General features: G+C 38.5%; 1 protein-coding gene across 1 annotated transcript; it reads right to left on the bottom strand.

Annotated features, from left to right (window-relative positions):
• Nucleotides 1-1,610: 1,610 nt before the first annotated feature.
• On the bottom strand, nucleotides 1,611-8,087 carry nmu (neuromedin U). The gene is made up of 9 exons (XM_039810439.1): nucleotides 7,895-8,087; nucleotides 6,970-7,010; nucleotides 6,724-6,771; nucleotides 6,547-6,600; nucleotides 6,343-6,372; nucleotides 5,108-5,176; nucleotides 4,326-4,379; nucleotides 4,187-4,229; nucleotides 1,611-1,815 (listed from the first exon to the last, which is right to left on the bottom strand). Exons 1-8 carry the CDS (start codon nucleotides 8,049-8,051, stop codon nucleotides 4,194-4,196), a joined length of 489 nt encoding a protein of 162 aa, XP_039666373.1. The 5' UTR covers nucleotides 8,052-8,087; the 3' UTR covers nucleotides 1,611-1,815; nucleotides 4,187-4,193.
• Nucleotides 8,088-19,131: the final 11,044 nt, after the last annotated feature.

Raw genomic sequence — 19,131 nt, 5'->3', positions numbered from 1 at the left:
TTTTTTTTCATTCCATTATCATAATTGATTCCCGAAAAGAATCCACATTGTGACACATATGCTCACAGGAAACAATTTCAAAGGTAGCCCAACACATACATTACATTAAATATCATTTAGGTGATGCTTTTATCCAAAGTGACTTCCATTTGCTAAATACGTCAGAGGTCGCACGCCTCTGGAGCAACTAGGGGTTAAGTGTCTTGCTCAGGGACACATTGGTTGTTGTATCGCAACCAAAGTTATGTGTCATATCCACTGCGTCATCTCCACCACAGTGTTGTATATGTTGTGGTGTTTAATTTTACTGAGATGGCCAGAGGACCCGTGATATTTTACACAGTAGATCATTATGTTCTAAAAATGGCCCAAATGACACAAAAGTCAACTTAAACTATTTAAAAATGTACTGTAAAAAAACATGTATTGTTGTTTGTGGTGAAATCACCATTATTGGCTGGAAATGCCAGCACTTTGTCTTAATTAAAACATTGAGAGACAGCCAAACTCATTCTGTTCTGTTAAATGTTAACATTCATTGTGTTATTTGTGGTGTACTGTGGTACAGTTAAACCATTAAAAAACTCCACATTGCACTGATACAGTATAGTAACAATTCAACTAGCTTAAACATTCCTGTACCTGTTTGGAACTTGTCATCTTTGCAAGCAAAATGTATTTGTCTATTGAGAAATCTCTTTACCACAGCATGAACTGATCAAATCTGCAACTTTTAGGATTCATCATTTTATCATACCTGTAAAGGCGATCCATCATTTTTAAGGGTAAAGAAAATAGTGTAATATTAACTCCAACTGAAAGCTAAATGGATAAAAACATTACTGTTCATACTTCTTATCAATATAACTGAAATAGCCTTGGATTTTGAATGGTACGATGGTGACATCTGCTGTTTATTACAGTTATTACATATTCACGGTAGAAAATAACACACTGAGTAGGCCTACGTTTGCACACCAATATTCCACTATTTTTCCAAATATGACAATTTTCATATTTGGACATTATGAATCCAGAGAAAGCCAGATTTCCCAGGGTTGTGGGGACTGTACCTATGTTCTATGTTTCATTTGCGTTTTATAACAAGGGATGTTGAACTACCTTTATTCTTCTTCTTTGTAAAATAAAAAGGTATGATAGGTCAGTTAGGCTTGTCATTTTTTAGATCACAATTATCTCTCATGTAAAATAGTGTAAAAGAAAAAGATGATCAATATATAAAATACACCTAATATTCTTGCATGAATGCATGTCTTTTTCTTTTAGCAGCTTTGTTTGTTCAGTGTGTAACCGATGTCTTACTTTATGGGCATTATTATAAAGGACACATGCAGAAGACAAAAAAGCAAAAGGTGCAGCTTTTTATTCTATGTTAATGTTAATTGTTTAATTAAATCTAAATATCTAAGTATAACAATTTATGTGCAATTAATGCTTTATTTGGTTTGAAATGTTCCTGATCTGTACAATATGTGATAATATTGTTTGTATCTGCATTCATTCATTCATTCATGGATACAGTACCATGTTTCACACTTTTTCCAAATGCAACGTGTAGCAAATCAAACCGCGCACAACTACAAACCACACCACATTGTAGCAGTTTTAATGCAAATGACACCCGTGTAACACAAAATAAAATCTTGACAACTGAATAGTAGCCTATTTTAATCGTATTATTTGTATACATTCAGACATAACAATAGAGCAGTGGCAGAGGGCTGTGGTTGAAATCTGGATCAGTCGTGGTGCAGCAGCTCGGGTCTCAGGGTCTGTGTTGTCTCTGTACATAAGCTTCACACATTAATGCACATGGTTAGATGATGATATAGGGCTAACGACAGGATTTCAATGGCAATTAGGGACTGTAGGAAAATTACGGGGGTGGGAAGGGTCGTGACCCTTGTGTTTTGTTTTTTTATGAAAGGGGGAGGATCTTTGGACCATCACACCAGCTCTAATATAACTGTTAAATTTGTACAACTATTTGGAAATAAACCTTATTCTTTTTACAACAGATCTTTAAAAATGACCCACTATTTAGAAGGATTCATTCAATCAACAGTAACTAAAAAGATCCAAGCGTATGCCTTGTTTCATTAAAACTAGATCAGGAAGTTAGCTATGTTACATTGGCTACTAGTGGATTATGATGGTAAAAAGTAAAACCCTGATAGACCAATACATTCTCACTCCCATCGCGTAAAATACAGACCCTTGGTCAGGTGCCTTTGGCGTTGTTATTGACGCTAAAATTCTCCTTTTAGTGTCATATCTAAACGCGCTTTATCTAAACGCTCTTGGTCGGGACTATTGGCGTTACTTTTGACGCAGTTAGGTTAAGGAAAAGGTTGTGGGTGGGCTTACGTTTCCGTGACACGCGGGACAAGAACGGGAGATAATAAGTTAAAAGAAGCAGTTGGGTTTGTAGTTAAGAAAAGAAGGGACAGTTGGGGTAAAAAAGAAGAACGGGGAGTGGGTTTAGAGGAAAGAAACGAGACCGTTGGGTTTAAAAGAAACGGGACAGTTGGGTTTAAAGTGGGTGAAAGAAAAACGGGGAGTGTTGGGTTTAGAGAAAACGAGACGTGGATTTAGGGGTAGAAGTAAGTAAGTAAACGAAGAACTGACGGTTTAGTAAAGAAGATAGAGACAGTTGGATAGGAAAAAAGAAAGAAAGGGGGGGAAAAAAAAAACAGTTGGGTTTAGGAAAAGAAGAACGGGACAGGTGCTTTTTGCGTCATATGTGACGCTGACAGCCGCTGCCCAAGCATCCATATTTTACGAGTTCGGTGTGACAACAGGTTGGATAGGCACAGCACTGCTGTCCTTTGCATATAGTAAATCAGCCGTGAACAAACCCATGAACAATTTGACATGAAAGTTATCTTCTTGATACTGTCATTATCCCAAATAAATTAAGCTAGCCTTACTTTAGCCAAAATAAAAGAAGTAATTAGAATATCCTTTCAATTTTTCCAATCCCCATCGACCCCTAATCATTTTCATACAGACCCTTAAACTTTGAAGTGTCATTGTGACATGTCTATTTAAAGGTCCCATAACATGGTGCTCTTTGGTTGCTTTTATATAGGCCTTAGTGGTCCTCTCATACTGTATCTGAAGTCTCTTTTATATAGACCTTAGTGGTCCCCTAATACTGTATCTGAAGTCTCTTTTATATAGACCTTAGTGGTCCCCTAATACTGTATCTGAAGTCTCTTTTATATAGACCTTAGTGGTCCCCTAATACTGTATCTGAAGTCTCTTTTATATAGGCCTTAGTGGTCCCCTAATACTGTATCTGAAGTCTCTTTTATATAGACCTTAGTGGTCTCCTAATACTGTATCTGAAGTCTCTTTTATATAGACCTTAGTGGTCCCCTAATACTGTATCTGAAGTCTCTTTTATATAGACCTTAGTGGTCCCCTAATACTGTATCTGAAGTCTCTTTTATATTGACCTTAGTGGTCCCCTAATACTGTATCTGAAGTCTCTTTTATATAGGCCTTAGTGGTCCCCTAATACTGTATCTGAAGTCTCTTTTATATAGGCCTTAGTGGTCCCCTAATACTGTATCTGAAGTCTATTTTATATAGACCTTAGTGGTCCCCTAATACTGTATCTGAAGTCTCTTTTACATAGACCTTAGTGGTCCCCTAATACTGTATCTGAAGTCTTTCCCGAAATTCAGCCTTGGTGCAGAATTACAGCCACTAGAGCCAGTCCCACAATGAGCTTTCCTTAGGATGTGCCATTTCTGTGTCTCTAAAAAATTGAGGAGGAGAGAGGGGGGGGGGGCAAGGTGGAGGGTGGGGGTGTGGCCTTGACCAACTGCCACTTTGCTCGTTTGAAAGCCATGATGTCTCTCTCTCATGGGTGGGTCAAATTCTCTGGGCAGGCAAAGCAGAGAAAGGGGAGGTAACCTTGCTCCTTATGACCTCATAAGGAGAAGATTCCAGATCGGCCCATCTGAGCTTTCATTTTCTCAAAGGCAGAGCAGGATACCCAGGGCTCGGTTTACACCTATCACCATTTCTAGCCACTGGGGGACCATAGGCAGGCTGGGAACTCATATTAATGTTAAAAAACCTCATAAAGTGACATTTTCATGCCATGGGACCTTTAAGACTGTCTATGGACGTTGCCCAATAACATTAGTATTACCTTTAATTTACTCATATTCTAAGGATCGTCTTCCATTTCGTGGCTGTAAGTGCAAACAACATTTTATTGAATGTTCATCAATATTATCCAGTGAAATTAATTTTTTTCATTTTATTTCCTGACATGAACACGTTCATACCCGATAGAGGAAGTAACCTCTGCTCTGGATTCCCCCAGGTCCCTGGAGTTCAGCCTGTATAGACAATAAAAAACAACAACACAGAATTGAACTTGAATAGAAGAACGTCTCAGTCTTATTTGCCATTTTCTCCGTGTTGCTACAACACTCCATCACCAGCGCCAGCAGCGCACACACTCAAACATTCACATCCAAAGCAAACACTCTCCACGTGTCTCCCCCACAATTCCTCTGTGTCCACTTTGTGAATGTCAGCGCTTGATAGCAATGAGGGATCCGTTCATCTGTCAGCTGAACTAATTTTAGACCATAATTGCTCGTAGCTTGGGAAAGAACAACTAATGCAGAGTGAGCTCGTACAGAGAGTGGGGAGAGCTGCCTGACACGAAACTGCATTATTGACATGTAAGCTCGGGAAGGGAACAACATATGTAACAAACACATTTCAATATCAACATTCTTTATGAAGATACAAAAGTACAATGTGCTACTTCCATTGTGAATGCTGCAACTTTATAATTTTCTATTCATCCGCTCTTTATTTATTTTCAACCAGGGATCCTATTGAGAGCTGTGAATATATTTTATAAGCCAGAAATCATGTCACACCAAAAAAGGTTTCATGTCACCACTCATGAAATGAAATGACATAGTTTTTTTGTATGCTAAAAGAACAAAGTATTAGTTTTAATATCTTTGTTTTATCAATCAGTGGCTTATTTTGTACAAAGAGAAAATGCAAAGTGAAAAGTGAAAAGAGAACTGACTTAGGTGGTACATACGCGCATTGAGAGTCCTTTTTCTCTTCTGAGTTGAGAAACTAGACGCAGGAGAGGGTGCAACTGAGAGGTCTGACAAACACAGACAAACACACAGATAGAGCCAGACGGCTGTGTATGGAGTCAAAAGAGGCAAAAAGATGATCTCTGTATCATCTCCAATAAACACCCAATGACATGTAAACTCAGAAATCATACAAATGCTTCACAATTTTGTCATCGCAGCCTCAGCATCAGTGCTTTGATAAATGCTTTACATTCTGCATTATAACCAAGCGATGGAGGAGCAGAAGACAAAATGGCTTCATATTTCGTATAAGAAATATGGCTCGTTGTGGCAAGGGAATGTGCATCCTGGGATGTTTTATGGGATTGTAGGTTTCAATAAGCGAGGAAAATAAACACAATAAATATTCATAACTTAATTCATAACTGAAGCTAGACAATGTAAACACTTTACTTTTGTCTCAGCTGCAAATAACCATCTTTTTTTACATCATCTTTGTTGATTATATATATAGACTATATGACCAGAAATCTTTTTTAGAGTCAACTGACATATAGAAATATCAAGATGGATCATATTTAATGATTAAATATCTAATTCCCGTTATCGATAATAGCTATATTGGGAACTGCAGACACATCTGGAGTGTTAATTTTATGTTTCTTGATTGACATTTGGGGCAAACATAATTATAAAGTTCTCATTCAATCTGATATATAGAGCACAGAGCGAGGGAGACGAGCGCAGGAGAAAATGTCATTTTATATCTTTGTGTATATGAGGACTGTGCATGTGTGTCCATGTCGCAGTTTTGTCTGCATGCATGCATACATACAGTATAGGCTACGTTAGTGTTTATCTGTGGCGGTAAATTTGCACCTGCATGCATTTTAGTTTGGGGGATGAAGGTTCAGGCAGATGAAAAGTATCATACTTACTACACAAAAAGTGCAGGTCACATAGCTTTAAAACAATCTGAGGTGCTTTCTCAGGTCAGGCAACATACTGTAACAGTGCAGAGTTATCTTTTAACTTACCGCTCCCTCTGACAAGGCAGAACCTTGTTGTCTAGAGTAATGAAATAAAAACTGCGGTGCATGACATCAGAAACACACACACACAAACAAGCCAACACATATTTGTCGTTACGTTTAATATCATGGCATGTCTCTGTGGGTCTTAGTCTAATCATTTGAGGGAAAATAATAAAAGACAAATAAGTTGTACTTACCCTTTTACTATTTTCACGCACTTTTAACTCCTGAGAAGACGACACAATGATTCTTTTAGTTGATGTAATTCTGGGAATCTTTGTACTGTATTGCTCTACTCAAACAGGATGTAGAATTAACGTTCCACTGTGACATTTCATATTCTTTTTTTGATAGCATAGTGACATATACTCCTCACTAAGAGATGATCAAGTATGAAGTACCTTTGACTTCTGAACCAGCATCAAGACACAGAGTTCTCCTAAGATATCAGATGCCTGATAAGAGAAAGAAGAGCGGCTGTCAAAACAATAATAAATGTACTATAAACTTGGAATATGCATGTAAAAAAAGTTAAAATTTAAAAAAAAAAAAGCCGAACAAAATCACATCCCGCTCACCCAAAACTTCAGGTCTGTAGAGAGGTAGGATGAGCACACAGCATCTATCTGTGGAGCAGCACAGAGGGTGACGGACAGGCACACAAACAGGAAGGAGAAAAAAAAAAAAAAAAAAAAAAAAAAAAAAAAAAAAAAAAAAAAAAAAAAAAAAAAAAAAAAAAAAAAAAAAAAAAAAAAAAAAAAAAAAAAAAAAAAAAAAAAAAAAAAAAAAAAAAAAGGAGAGATATAAAATGGTGCGCATTAAGCTGGCAGTAGTTGATCTGTTTGCTGAAGTTCTGCTGGAGCACCTTTTGTGTCATACGACAACAACAGAAGCACACAGTTAACATAATACAGCTAACACATATCATCCTCCTCACAAAATATAGGACATTTACATCTGACAACAATACTTTTATCATAGCATCTCCTGTACGGTGCTCTGCTTTGACGTGATTGCAGTGGATGTCTATTAGCAGTGGTAAATGCTTTACTGTCGAACATGGAGGACGCTGTCCAAAACATTGATGTAAGAAAAGAAGACAACACAGCCTCAAAGAACATCTCAAAAGCTCATGAACCGCTTTGACATCATGGGAAGAAGTGACTGTCAATCTACATCTACGTCATTTGTGTTTTCATGTCAGATGGATGGATGGATGGATGGATGGATGGACAGATGGATGGACGCATGGATGGTAGATGGATGGATGGATGGATGGACGGATGGATGGATGGATGGATGGATGGATGGATGGATGGATGGATGGATGGTAGATGGATGGATGGATGGTAGAAGGATGGATGGACGGGTGGATGGATGGATGGATTAAAAAAAAACTTTTAACATGAATCATTATAGATATTCAAAACATGGATTTGAGTCAGCAGCTAACCGATGTACAGTAAATATATCACATGAAAATACACTATTTTCTAGTAAAGTAAGTTTTTATATTTAAAAAAAACTGTTGTTTTCTACAGTATAAGATAAACCAAAAAAAATATTTTGAATAACAGGTATTTGCTATAGAAATACATCATCACCAGTGTGTATTAACCATATTGTTTATTCATATTAACCATATTATTTGGATTGTTTATTACTTGTTAATTTTCTATTACTAGAATGTTATAGAGAAGCTATTACAAGAGAGTTAGATCAAACATCATGGAATAGTGTCTGACTTACTTTTGCAGACTGGGATGGTGAGGATGAGCAGGGCTGTGAGGGTGACGCTGGCCGTGCTGAGGGGACTCACGGCGCCGCTGCTGCTGCTGCTGAGGCTGGGCAGGCAGCTGGAGGCTCCGCGCTGCGCAGGCTGATTCCGGCTCTGGAAGGTCCGCATCTCCCTCTGTCTGGCTCTCTCTCTCTCTCTCTGCCTTTACTTGTCTGTGTTTTTGGTTGTGTCCGCTTGACTTACTTACTCTTGTGAGAGTTTTTATCTCACATCAGAGAAATATGAAGGCTCGTGTCACACACACCCCTCGCGCGCTGACACTTGGCTGCGTCATGATTACAGATCCGCGCGCACGTGAAAAGTTATTTACATTTGATCAACAGGCAGGCTGAACGTAGAGCTTTAGGGAGGTGTGAGCTGAGATGGAGTCATAGACAATTATCAGTTAAGGTGAATAAAGTAGCCTAAATAATATAGCCTACGTCAAAAAAATAAAATAAAAAAATGTTTTCTTCTAACACCCGTTACTCATATCGCACTGATTACACAATATAACACATATCTCTCCAATCAAACCAGAATTTTAGATTGGCCGATTTAACTTTGTCTTTTATGGTCTACTGTAAGGCCAGGCCAGTTTATTTGTATAGCACCTTTCAAAAACATAGTAATTCAAAGTGCTTTATATAAGACAGAAAAAAGTACAAAGAGATGTAATAAAATAAAACAACATACATATGAATTGGGGTTTAAAAAGACTTAATTAAAATAAACTTTAGTAATGCTAGAAAAAATATAATAATGTTATTTGTTTAGTTCCCTTTGAAATGGTGCCCCTTCTGCTGAACATGCTGAGCAGCGTTGATAAGAAACATGTAATTGTTAAATGCCAATGCCAAACAGCTTATTCTGCCTTTGACTCGTTTTGTGTTTGGTGGATTGGATGATTGAAGTTTGAAGAAACAAGGCATATTGGCAATTTAACAATTTATTCATTTCACAAACAGTAGCCTCAGTAGCATGTGGAACAACAGCCAAAACAGCCTGGCACCTCCTCCTCATGCTGGTCACCAGCCTGGTCACACACTGCTGTGGGATGGCATCCCATTCTTCAACCAGCATTTGTCGCAAGTCAGCCAACGTGGTTGTGTTGTAGTGACCAGCATGAGGAGGAGGTGCCAGGTTGTTGTGGCTGTGTCTGGTTCTTCCACACGCTACTGAGGCTCCTGTTTGTGAAATGAATAAATTGTTAAATTGTCAATATGTCTTGTTTCTTCAAAGTTCAATCATCCACCAAATGAGTCAAAGGCAGAATAAGCTGTTTGGCATTGGCAGAGAAGATTTGGCAAATTTTTCATGGCGCGCTGCTGCTCATCCCACAAATGCATGTTCCTCACAAATGGGGCACCATTTGAAAGGGAACTAAACAGGCTTTCCAACGGTATAAGATTTATTGCCAAAAAGCATTGTTACCACAGAGAAATAATCTACCAAACACAAATTTCCTTACTTTTTGTGCTAAGTTTAGAAGTGGCAAACTTAGCACAGTTTTGAGCCTTGGTCCACAGTGAAAAAGCTGAAAGTTGTTTACATGTTGTGCATAAAGACTGAGTGGTGCTAATCCAGGTTTAGTTGTGATGGGTAAAACAGTGAGCAGAGTGGACGGTTCATAACATTGCAGCAGATCAGAAACCATTCAGTGCTTTATAAACCAATGGTTTAATATACACAAAGTCAGTGCAAAGATCTAACAACTGGACTGATGTGATCCACTTTCTTGATCTTTGTGACCAAGAAAGTCAAAGCATGAATTTTTCTTTTCATGTTGGTCATTAGGAAAACATTTCTGCATAATGTCCTGTTCTCACCCCACCTGTGTGATGGAAATGTTATTTCACGCTTGAGCCACATTGTAATGATGAGTGGTAAACTGTAATGCAAATATTTGAGCCTACCATTTGTAGCTGATTCTTGTATTATCAAATGTATTACATTTTTTAAATGATATCATAAACACTTACACTGTTATCCACCACAGTGGATTATTTGTTTCATGCCTTGAAAAATGAAGACCTAATAATGGCCTGAAAGGTGTTACTGACAAACAGCCATGATGAATGTATCCTGACCAACCCAGCAGATTACATTTACAACAGTGAAGCCTTAAAATCTATCTTTAAGCAGGAGTCGTGCTTTAACTTCAGAAAAAAAATGCATTATTTTTTTGTGAATGTAGACAGTACAGGTCAGCCCACACCTTCAAATTATATATGTGATAAGTATAATTGTATGAACTACAGTATGACTTCCTTTTTTACCTTTTTGTCCAATATTTCATGCATTCACTCACTATTACATCAATTTGAAACACCTTCATTATTTGAGAGTCACATTATGGATTATCACAAAATTACCTTTTCTCATAAAAGTCAGGTAATTTGTTGGTCTTTGTGCGAAGCTGCTTGTGTGAGGGTATAAATACTCTCCGGCACTAATTCATTTAAATCTGTTACAATAAACCAGAAGACATAATACAATAACAACCACTGTCCTGTTTGATTCAACAAGAGATTTACTGAATTCATGTAGATATTCCATAAGGATTTTGTAGACAGAATGATAGACTATGTGACACATTTACATTGTGGTCCTGGATTGGCATCTTTTGTTACTCACAAAATAATATATCTTAATTATGTTCCTTTATTGATAGATAGATAGATAGATAGATAGATAGATAGATAGATAGATAGATAGATAGATAGATAGATAGATAGATAGATAGATAGATAGATAGATACTTTATTGATCCCCAAGAGGAAATTCAAGGTCCCAGTAGCTTACAGACATCACACACAACATACATCATAACAGGATGATAAAATAACAAATCCACCTGAATAATATGGACAAGATGCTAAGAAAAGATACTAAATAAAAAATTCACATGAATGTACTATAAGGGATGTATAAGCATGAGAGGCTTCCAGTGACAGGACAGGGACTGGCCCTGTGATTCAGTCTGCATGGTAAGGTGTTCTATGAGAGGGTGTGTTATGGTGGTAGTGCAAATAAGTCCAATAGTGCAAGGATAAAGTCTAGAGACCAGCATTAAATATGGACAATATAAGAGAATAATGTAGACATAGGAATAAAAAAACTATAGCAGTGCAAGGATAAAATAAAAAAAAAAAGACAGTATTAAATATGGACATTATAAGGGAATAAAGTGGACATACACTTGACATGTTCAAGTGTATGTCAAGAAAGCAGATTGCAGAGAGACAGACTTGACTAAAACAACAGTCCTGCCCTCATCGCAGCTTTGAGTTTTGAAATTTGATGGGACTTTGTTTGAGAGCATGAGTAGTAACAAATGGACTGCATTGATAATTGAGCAATTGCAGGGAGTCATTACACTCATCCCCACCCTTGTCCCCCTCCTACACTAATCTCTCTATCCTCTTTAATCTCCCAATCCCTCCTTATTATTACGAATTAAGACTCAACAATGGAGGACAGTGGGCCAACAGGACGATGAGATGTATTGTTTTTGCAGCTCATAGGAGCATTATTTCTTATGGCCCTTTGATTGGACTCACATCATTGTTGCTTCAGTAATTAGATCTGATGTGTTTCTTCTGGAGAAAGCTCCCCTTGGTCCACTGCTCTGGAAAAGCCCTGAAATGTCGTGCCCTTTAAAGAGTTTTCATTTAATATGAAGTTGAGTAGCATCTGCATGCGCTGGTCTGAGTGATTTGTTTGATCGAAAGCCCAAAGGTATTGAGGGAAGGTTATTGTCTGTGATTCACACACTGTTGCACCTTGAAGCCAAAACACAGATTATAGTCTTTATTGTGCTCTAATTCTAAGACACGTTCAAGGACAGAGCCTGAATTAAATTACAGTATAATACAAACAAAGTGGAATTTGCTCTAGTATTAATATAAATTACATACAACCTACTGGCATCTTGACACACATACAGTGATGGAAGAAGTAGTCAGATTCTTTAAATAAGTAAAAGTACTAATACCACACTGTACAAAATACTCCGTTAAGTAGAAATCCTGCATTGAAAATTTTACTTGAGTAAAATTATGTAAGTCTCGTAAGGGAAATACACTTAAAGTATTAAAAGTAAAAGTACTCAATGCATGGAAATCCTAACATTTGATGAGCTGGAAACGATCACAACTGTTCTGTCAATCAACTAAGTGATTAACCCTCCCGTTGACCTCAAAGTTACTACATGAGAAATTTGGGTCTTCTTTCAAGCAAATTGCCCAAAAATAACATGAGTGGTTCCACACAATGCTGTGTCAGCCAGGAAAATGGCATACCTCCCCATAAATGTGGTTAAAAGGAGGGCAGCTCATTCTTCAAGGCAGGAAACGTCTATCAATATGGTCTACCTCCTCCATTAATGTGGTTAAAAGGAGGGCAGCTCATTCTGTCAGGCAGGAAATATCTATCAGAATGGCCTACCTCCTCGATAAATATGGTTAAAAGGAGGGCAGGTCATTCTTTCAGGCAGGAAACGTCTTATCAGATTGGCCTACTTCCTCAATAGATGTGGATGAAAGGAGGGGAGCTCATTCTGTCAGGCAGAACACACCTATCAGAATGGTTTACCACCTCCATTAATGTGGTTAAAAGGAGGGTAGCTCATTCTGTCAGGCAGGAAATATCTATCAGAATGGCCTACCTGCTCGATAAATGTGGTTAAACTTAGGGTAGCTCATTCTGTCATGCAGGAAATGTCTATCAGAATGGCCTACCTTCGCGATGAATGTGGTTGAAAGGAGGGTAGCTTATTCTGTCAGGCAGAAAACGTATATCAGAATGGTCTACCCAGGCGCATCGGACTGGGGGTGGAATGGGGACTTGAGTACCCAGGGCCCTCATGTGAGGAGGGCCCAAAAAGATGCTAGAATGAATAGCTGTGGATGCGGAGAGGGGCCCATAGAAATGCCTTTCTACAGGGCCCAGAATGTTGTGCTACGCCCCTGGGTCTACCTGCTCAATAAATGTGGTTAAAAGGAGGGTAGCTCATCAAAGTAGGGGGCTCGGCTGCTGCTCAGTTCTCCCCGCGACACACACACACACACACACACACACACACACACACACACACACATGCATAAGGTAGATGCAGGAGAAACCAGGGATGAGACGGTAATTTAAATAATAACTAGAACTGCAAGCAGTTATGAAAGGGTCCGAGCCTCCCCGACGGGAGTTGCCCCCGACGAAACGTGACAAGCTTCTGAGTTTATTTTATTTCCAAATTGTAGGAATCATGAAAACCAATTGTTGTAAACATCTGCAATTGGCTTATGTGGCAGTTTATAATATGTGGCAGATTGAAGTGATTTTATTTCTTCATTTTATTTCCATTTTGTGCATGGAATTGAAGTTGTTCTCTTGGCTAAAGACTCAATGTTCAGTGGAACTGTGTTTATTTAAATTAACATTCAAACCCATAATCTTATTGCAAATGTTGCTTTATAAACCTAAAAAGGCTGGAAATATAAATATGAAAATATTCTCTTTAGATTATCTCAGAATATTGGTTGAACCATGGCATTTAGATTGGGTTGCAAACTAAACCAGAAATGAAGGTTTAATATTACATTTTAATAAGGGATTATGAACTTCAATCATAGAATTATTGAGGAACCTAATGTAAAGGAGATCCTTGTCAAATAGCCTAACTCTGATCATTTTCAGTTTTGCTTTGAATTTCACTCTTAATACTTATGCAGATTGTAACAGAAATCCACTTTGATTTAGCCTATATTTCATGAGTTTTTGTGCAATTTTACATATTATGTTTCACTTCGGGCTAAGTATCTAATATTATATCATTACACTGAGTATCACATTCTATCAACATTTACAATTTCCTGTGCAGGCGGGCTATGCTAAATGAATGAAAGCATGCAATAAGCATTACCCTCACTTTGATGAATGTGAAATGAACAGTATTTCACAATGATCCTTCTCTTCCCATCCTTGTTTTCCATGTTTATAGTTAAATTAAGTTTACCACTCCAGCCTCCCACTTCTTATGAGTTTTTCCATAAATTAAGTAGTTTCTATAATCATATTAACAGCATTAATAGGCTGAAAAATACATAAATGCATGTAAAGGTCTCGTAAGAGATGAAAACATTCTCTGATAAAGATTCATTAAAAAAGAAACATTAAAATAGTTTTTAGTAAATTGATAAAGCGGATTGATGAGCCATTTACCTTATATTGTAGAGTGGAGATTAATATGATTAGCCAACATTTTCTCTGATCACCAACTGAATCCATGACCAGCAACACCAATTATATTTTCTTTCATAGTTATTCTTTATCAGATCTGATTATATTCTCAGCTAATTTCCAGCAATTTCAATTAATTATGGTCTTCATATTAATTTCTATAAATGGTCTCTCTTTATTTCATCAGTCTCTCTCTCTCTCTCTCTCTCACCTTACTCTAACCCCTACTCAAACAAACAGGAAAGCACTCCTGCAGGCGCACACATGTACACACATGCACAACACACTTTAAATTACATGATTACTTTAAAACAAAATCGCACACATGATCAACCCTCCTAACAAGCAAAGAGCTGTACACGCTGTAATAGCAGCTCTTATGCTTACTTCAGTTTGCGCGACCGCTGTGTTCTTCTTTGCGTGTAATTTGGCAGTGATGAGCAAAAGGCCTCGCCTTGGGATGAGGTTACCAAAGTGGGGTCAACGGTCACACAAGTTTTCATACAGCTGCCGCCACTGTGATGGTGTTGTTGATGCAGGTGTCTCTATTATGTACTACTGTGAAAGCCACATCACGGAAGTCAAGAGGGAATACCATAACAGTGGCAGAAGGTCACATGAGTCAGAGTGTATGTGAAGAGGTTTTGTGTTTGTTATTACAACTCACAAAGGCTCCAAACTGTAAAAGTTATGACCTGAACAAAAAGTAGTGAAGTTGAAGTGAAAGAAGTTACAGTATTATATCATAATTCAGGCTGTACATATGCAGATTTTTTCATTCCTGCGTTTATTTTTTGCCACACTGACAGCACAATAAACATGGATCTAAAACAAGACTGATGGTGCCTTCTTAAAGGGCTGCACTAAATGCCATCCAGATAGCAACTCAAATGTTTCTGATTCCAAACAGAAATAGAAAATGCTATCAGCCTTTAATCCCCAGCGTTAATGTCAAATGTAGATTACACAGATGTAATCACCTTCCTCTGACGCTGCCCCGCGGGTGTAAAAAGCCCCTTTTGTTTGCGAGCCCCATCTGCATGCTATCCGCCGTGCATGTCACTGGGGCTCCCTCACAGGTGGGACGCCCTCCTGACACAACAAGTTACTTTAGTGGGAACACCTCTCACCTGCAGAGTCACCCGCAATAGATGCTGTATCTTAGTTATTCATTTAAACTTTGCCAAAGGTTTCTACAGTTATATATTTTTGTGCCGACATCAGTCTGTTGTAGGCAGTGGTGGACTGTAACTAAGTACGTTTTCTCACTGATACACCAGAGAGAGAGAGAGGCCTTAGAAGAGGAAAAAAACAAAGCACAAGGATTTCGAAGGAGCAAGAGAAGCGCGGGTGATTTCCAGCATCTGCAAAGAGATAGTAATCTGACGTGCCAGATGGTTTGGTTATCACAGAACCATCTGAGAAGCTGTCATTGGAAACGGTTTGGGTAAGAGCAGGAGTAAAAAAAACTGGCAGGTGATTGGAAGAACTATCTGTCTATCCGCCATTGTTTTTGAATTAACAGTCGTGGGCGTCTCAAACACACACACCTAACCACGCCCCGGGGCTGCCAGAAGCTCCTCACCGGAAGCTGATTGGTTCGGTCAGCTGCTGTTTGGACACAAACCGTGGATGTATAATAAATACTGGATACAGCGTTCAAGGCAGAGCTCCGTTCATTCCTAAGAGAGTGGGTCAGTTGTGCATGAAGCCATGATGGAGTCAAAAAAACTTCAGCTGGCCGAGCCAGTTTACTTCCAGATTAGTCTATATCCAAGACGTTCCACTTCCGGGATTGCTCCACTGCCCGCCGGAAGTTCCACCAGATGTTCCTCATTTTGTCTGGATGTCCGTCCCCTTCCTCTTCCTTTGTGTTGGCGTTCTAACCTCCGGTGGATTTGTGAGGACTATGGTTAACTGCTCCTCAGATCTCTGCAGGGTAAATCCAGACAGCTAGCTAGACTATCTGTCCAATCTGAGTTTTCTGTTGCACGACTAAAACAACTTTTGAACGTACACCTTCCACCAAAACAAGTTCCTTCCCGAGGCTATGTTGCAGCGCCACCGTGGTTCCGTCCGGCACTTAGCAGCGCCCAAGACGATTGTGATTGGTTTAAAGAAATGCCAGAGCACGTTTTCCTCCCATCCCGAAATGCTGTGTGGACTAGCCAGACACTTTTCCGCAGCGCTGTGGAGGAAGGTCTGGCAATGCAACACTACTTCCGGTTTGGCGCTCCGCTAACTTTAATAGGGATTACATAATTGATTTGAGCGGCTCTTAATGACTTTGCAAATGTTATTGAACTGAATGGATCAAATTCAAGTCATTTTGCGGCGTTGTGATGCTTAAAAAAAAAAATCCACTGAATTACAGAGGTCTCTTTCTCTTTTGTCGATGGGAAAAAGTCTTTTTGGGCCAGAGGGCATCACGTGACAGGTCGGGATGCAATTCCACCGCTTGGCCTATACAGTATATGTTCAAAGTCTGGCACACTTCCTGGGGGCCTGACACAAACGCTTTACTTGAAGCCTGACCTTATGATACATACATGAGCCTGACCAGATGGATTTTCGTGTGAGAATCCAGCTGCTGCGCAAGGTAAAAGTGGCTAGCGGAAAAAAGAAAATGCTCCTTCCTTCTGCCTTGTCTGTGTGGAGTCTTTCTCAAACAGCTGAAAAGAGAAATGGGTGAAATGTATCCGATACAACAAATGGGCACACAAGGCTTGTACTCCAGGGTTTACAGTTAATTTCTGTTAGAACTGTGACTCTGCCGATGACTCAGATCAGGCTACGTAGCCTATGTCAGTGACAAAATGTAAACTATGTTGAGCTAGTCAGTTTTGTTTCATTCATGTTGCATTTGGTCTTGAATGGAAACCGAAAATTGCATAGTTCAGGATGAATTATTTGTTTTTGTAATTTGATATTCATTTACACTTGTTGCACTTGAGTGCATTTTGGTCTGGATAGACTTATCAATCTGCCTTGACCACGGCAGACTATTTCATCACTTACTTGGGTTGTTTTTTCATGCACTGACACTGATGAAGCCCTACTATTTAAAACATCTGTCTATATAAATCAGACTTTTAACTGCCAAAATGAGTGAAGCCTCTACTTTTATACATGTTTTTATTTGATGGGAAAATATGTGACAATTTACCCCGCATAGTGTGACAACTTGGTGTAGGTGATGGGGGTCACAGATGCACATTCTTAACTTAAAGGTCCTATGACATGCTGCTTTTTGGATGCTTTTATATAGGCCTCAGTGGTCCCCTAATACTGTATCTGAAGTCTCTTTTATATAGACCTCAGTGGTCCCCTAATACTGTATCTGAAGTCTCTTTTATATAGACCTTAGTGGTCCCCTAATACTGTATCTGAAGTCTCTTTTATATAGACCTTAGTGGTCCCCTAATACTGTATCTGAAGTCTCTTTTATATAGACCTTAGTGGCCCCCTAATACTGTATCTGAAGTCTCTTTTATATAGACCTCAGTGGTCCCCTAATACTGTATCTGAAGTCTCTTTTATATAGACCTTAGTGGTCCCCTAATACTGTATCTGAAGTCTCTTTTATATAGGCCTTAGTGGTCCCCCTAATACTGTATCTGAAGTCTCTTTTATATAGGCCTTAGTGGTCCTCTCATACTGTATCTGAAGTCTCTTTTATATAGACCTTAGTGGTCCCCTAATACTGTATCTGAAGTCTCTTTTATATAGGCATTAGTGGTCCCCTAATACTGTATCTGAAGTCTCTTTTATATAGACCTTAGTGGTCCCCTAATACTGTATCTGAAGTCTCTTTTATATAGGCCTTAGTGGTCCCCTAATACTGTATCTGAAGTCTCTTTTATATAGGCCTTAGTGGTCCCCTAATACTGTATCTGAAGTCTCTTTTATATAGACCTTAGTGGTCCCCTAATACTGTATCTGAAGTCTCTTTTATATAGACCTTAGTGGTCCCCTAATACTGTATCTGAAGTCTCTTTTATATAGGCCTTAGTGGTCCCCTAATACTGTATCTGAAGTCTCTTTTATATAGGCCTTAGTGGTCCCCTAATACTGTATCTGAAGTCTCTTTTATATAGACCTTAGTGGTCCCCTAATACTGTATCTGAAGTCTCTTTTATATTGACCTTAGTGGTCCCTTAATACTGTATCTGAAGTCTCTTTTATATAGACCTTAGTGGTCCCCTAATACTGTATCTGAAGTCTCTTTAATATAGTACCTTGGGGTCCCCTAATACTGTATCTGAAGTCTCTTTTATATAGGCCTTAGTGGTCCCCTAATACTGTATCTGAAGTCTCTTTTATATAGGCCTTAGTGGTCCCCTAATACTGTATCTGAAGTCTCTTTTATATAGACCTTAGTGGTCCCCTAATACTGTATCTGAAGTCTCTTTTATATAGACCTTAGTGGTCCCCTAATACTGTATCTGAAGAAAAAACTCATAAAGTGAAATGTTCATGCCATGCGACCTTTAACCATTTATAACTATATTAAAGTGAGAAGTTACACATTTGTGGAAAAGAATTTTACTATTTCCTTTAATATGGAAAATGAGTGACTGTAATGTACTGAGACTGAGAAATTGGAGTGAAAGCAAAAAGTATGACGAGATGTCCCGCTCTCCCCTACATGGGTATCATTTTTACATACTTCAAGTCAAGTTTATTTCATCCATAGGAATGGAAACATTACATGTGTACAATACCAAATGTCTGATAGCTTAAAAAAAAAAAAAAAAAAGCCATAGTACAAAAGTAAAGAGAGCATACCGCTTAGTTCGTGTCACAGGAGGCCTGAGCCTACCACTACGTTACATAACTCTAGCAGTCAAATTACCATGAAGAGGGTACTTGTACTTTACTTGGGTATTTTCATTTTACACTACATTTATTTGACACTTATAGTTACTTTTTTTAATACAAAAAAACGTGTTTATATGATATGATACAGTAG

Source organism: Perca fluviatilis, chromosome 9 (genome assembly GCF_010015445.1).
Source record: "Perca fluviatilis chromosome 9, GENO_Pfluv_1.0, whole genome shotgun sequence".
Classification (NCBI taxonomy): Eukaryota; Metazoa; Chordata; class Actinopteri; order Perciformes; family Percidae; genus Perca; species Perca fluviatilis.
This window is presented reverse-complemented; position numbering and strand designations above follow the sequence as displayed.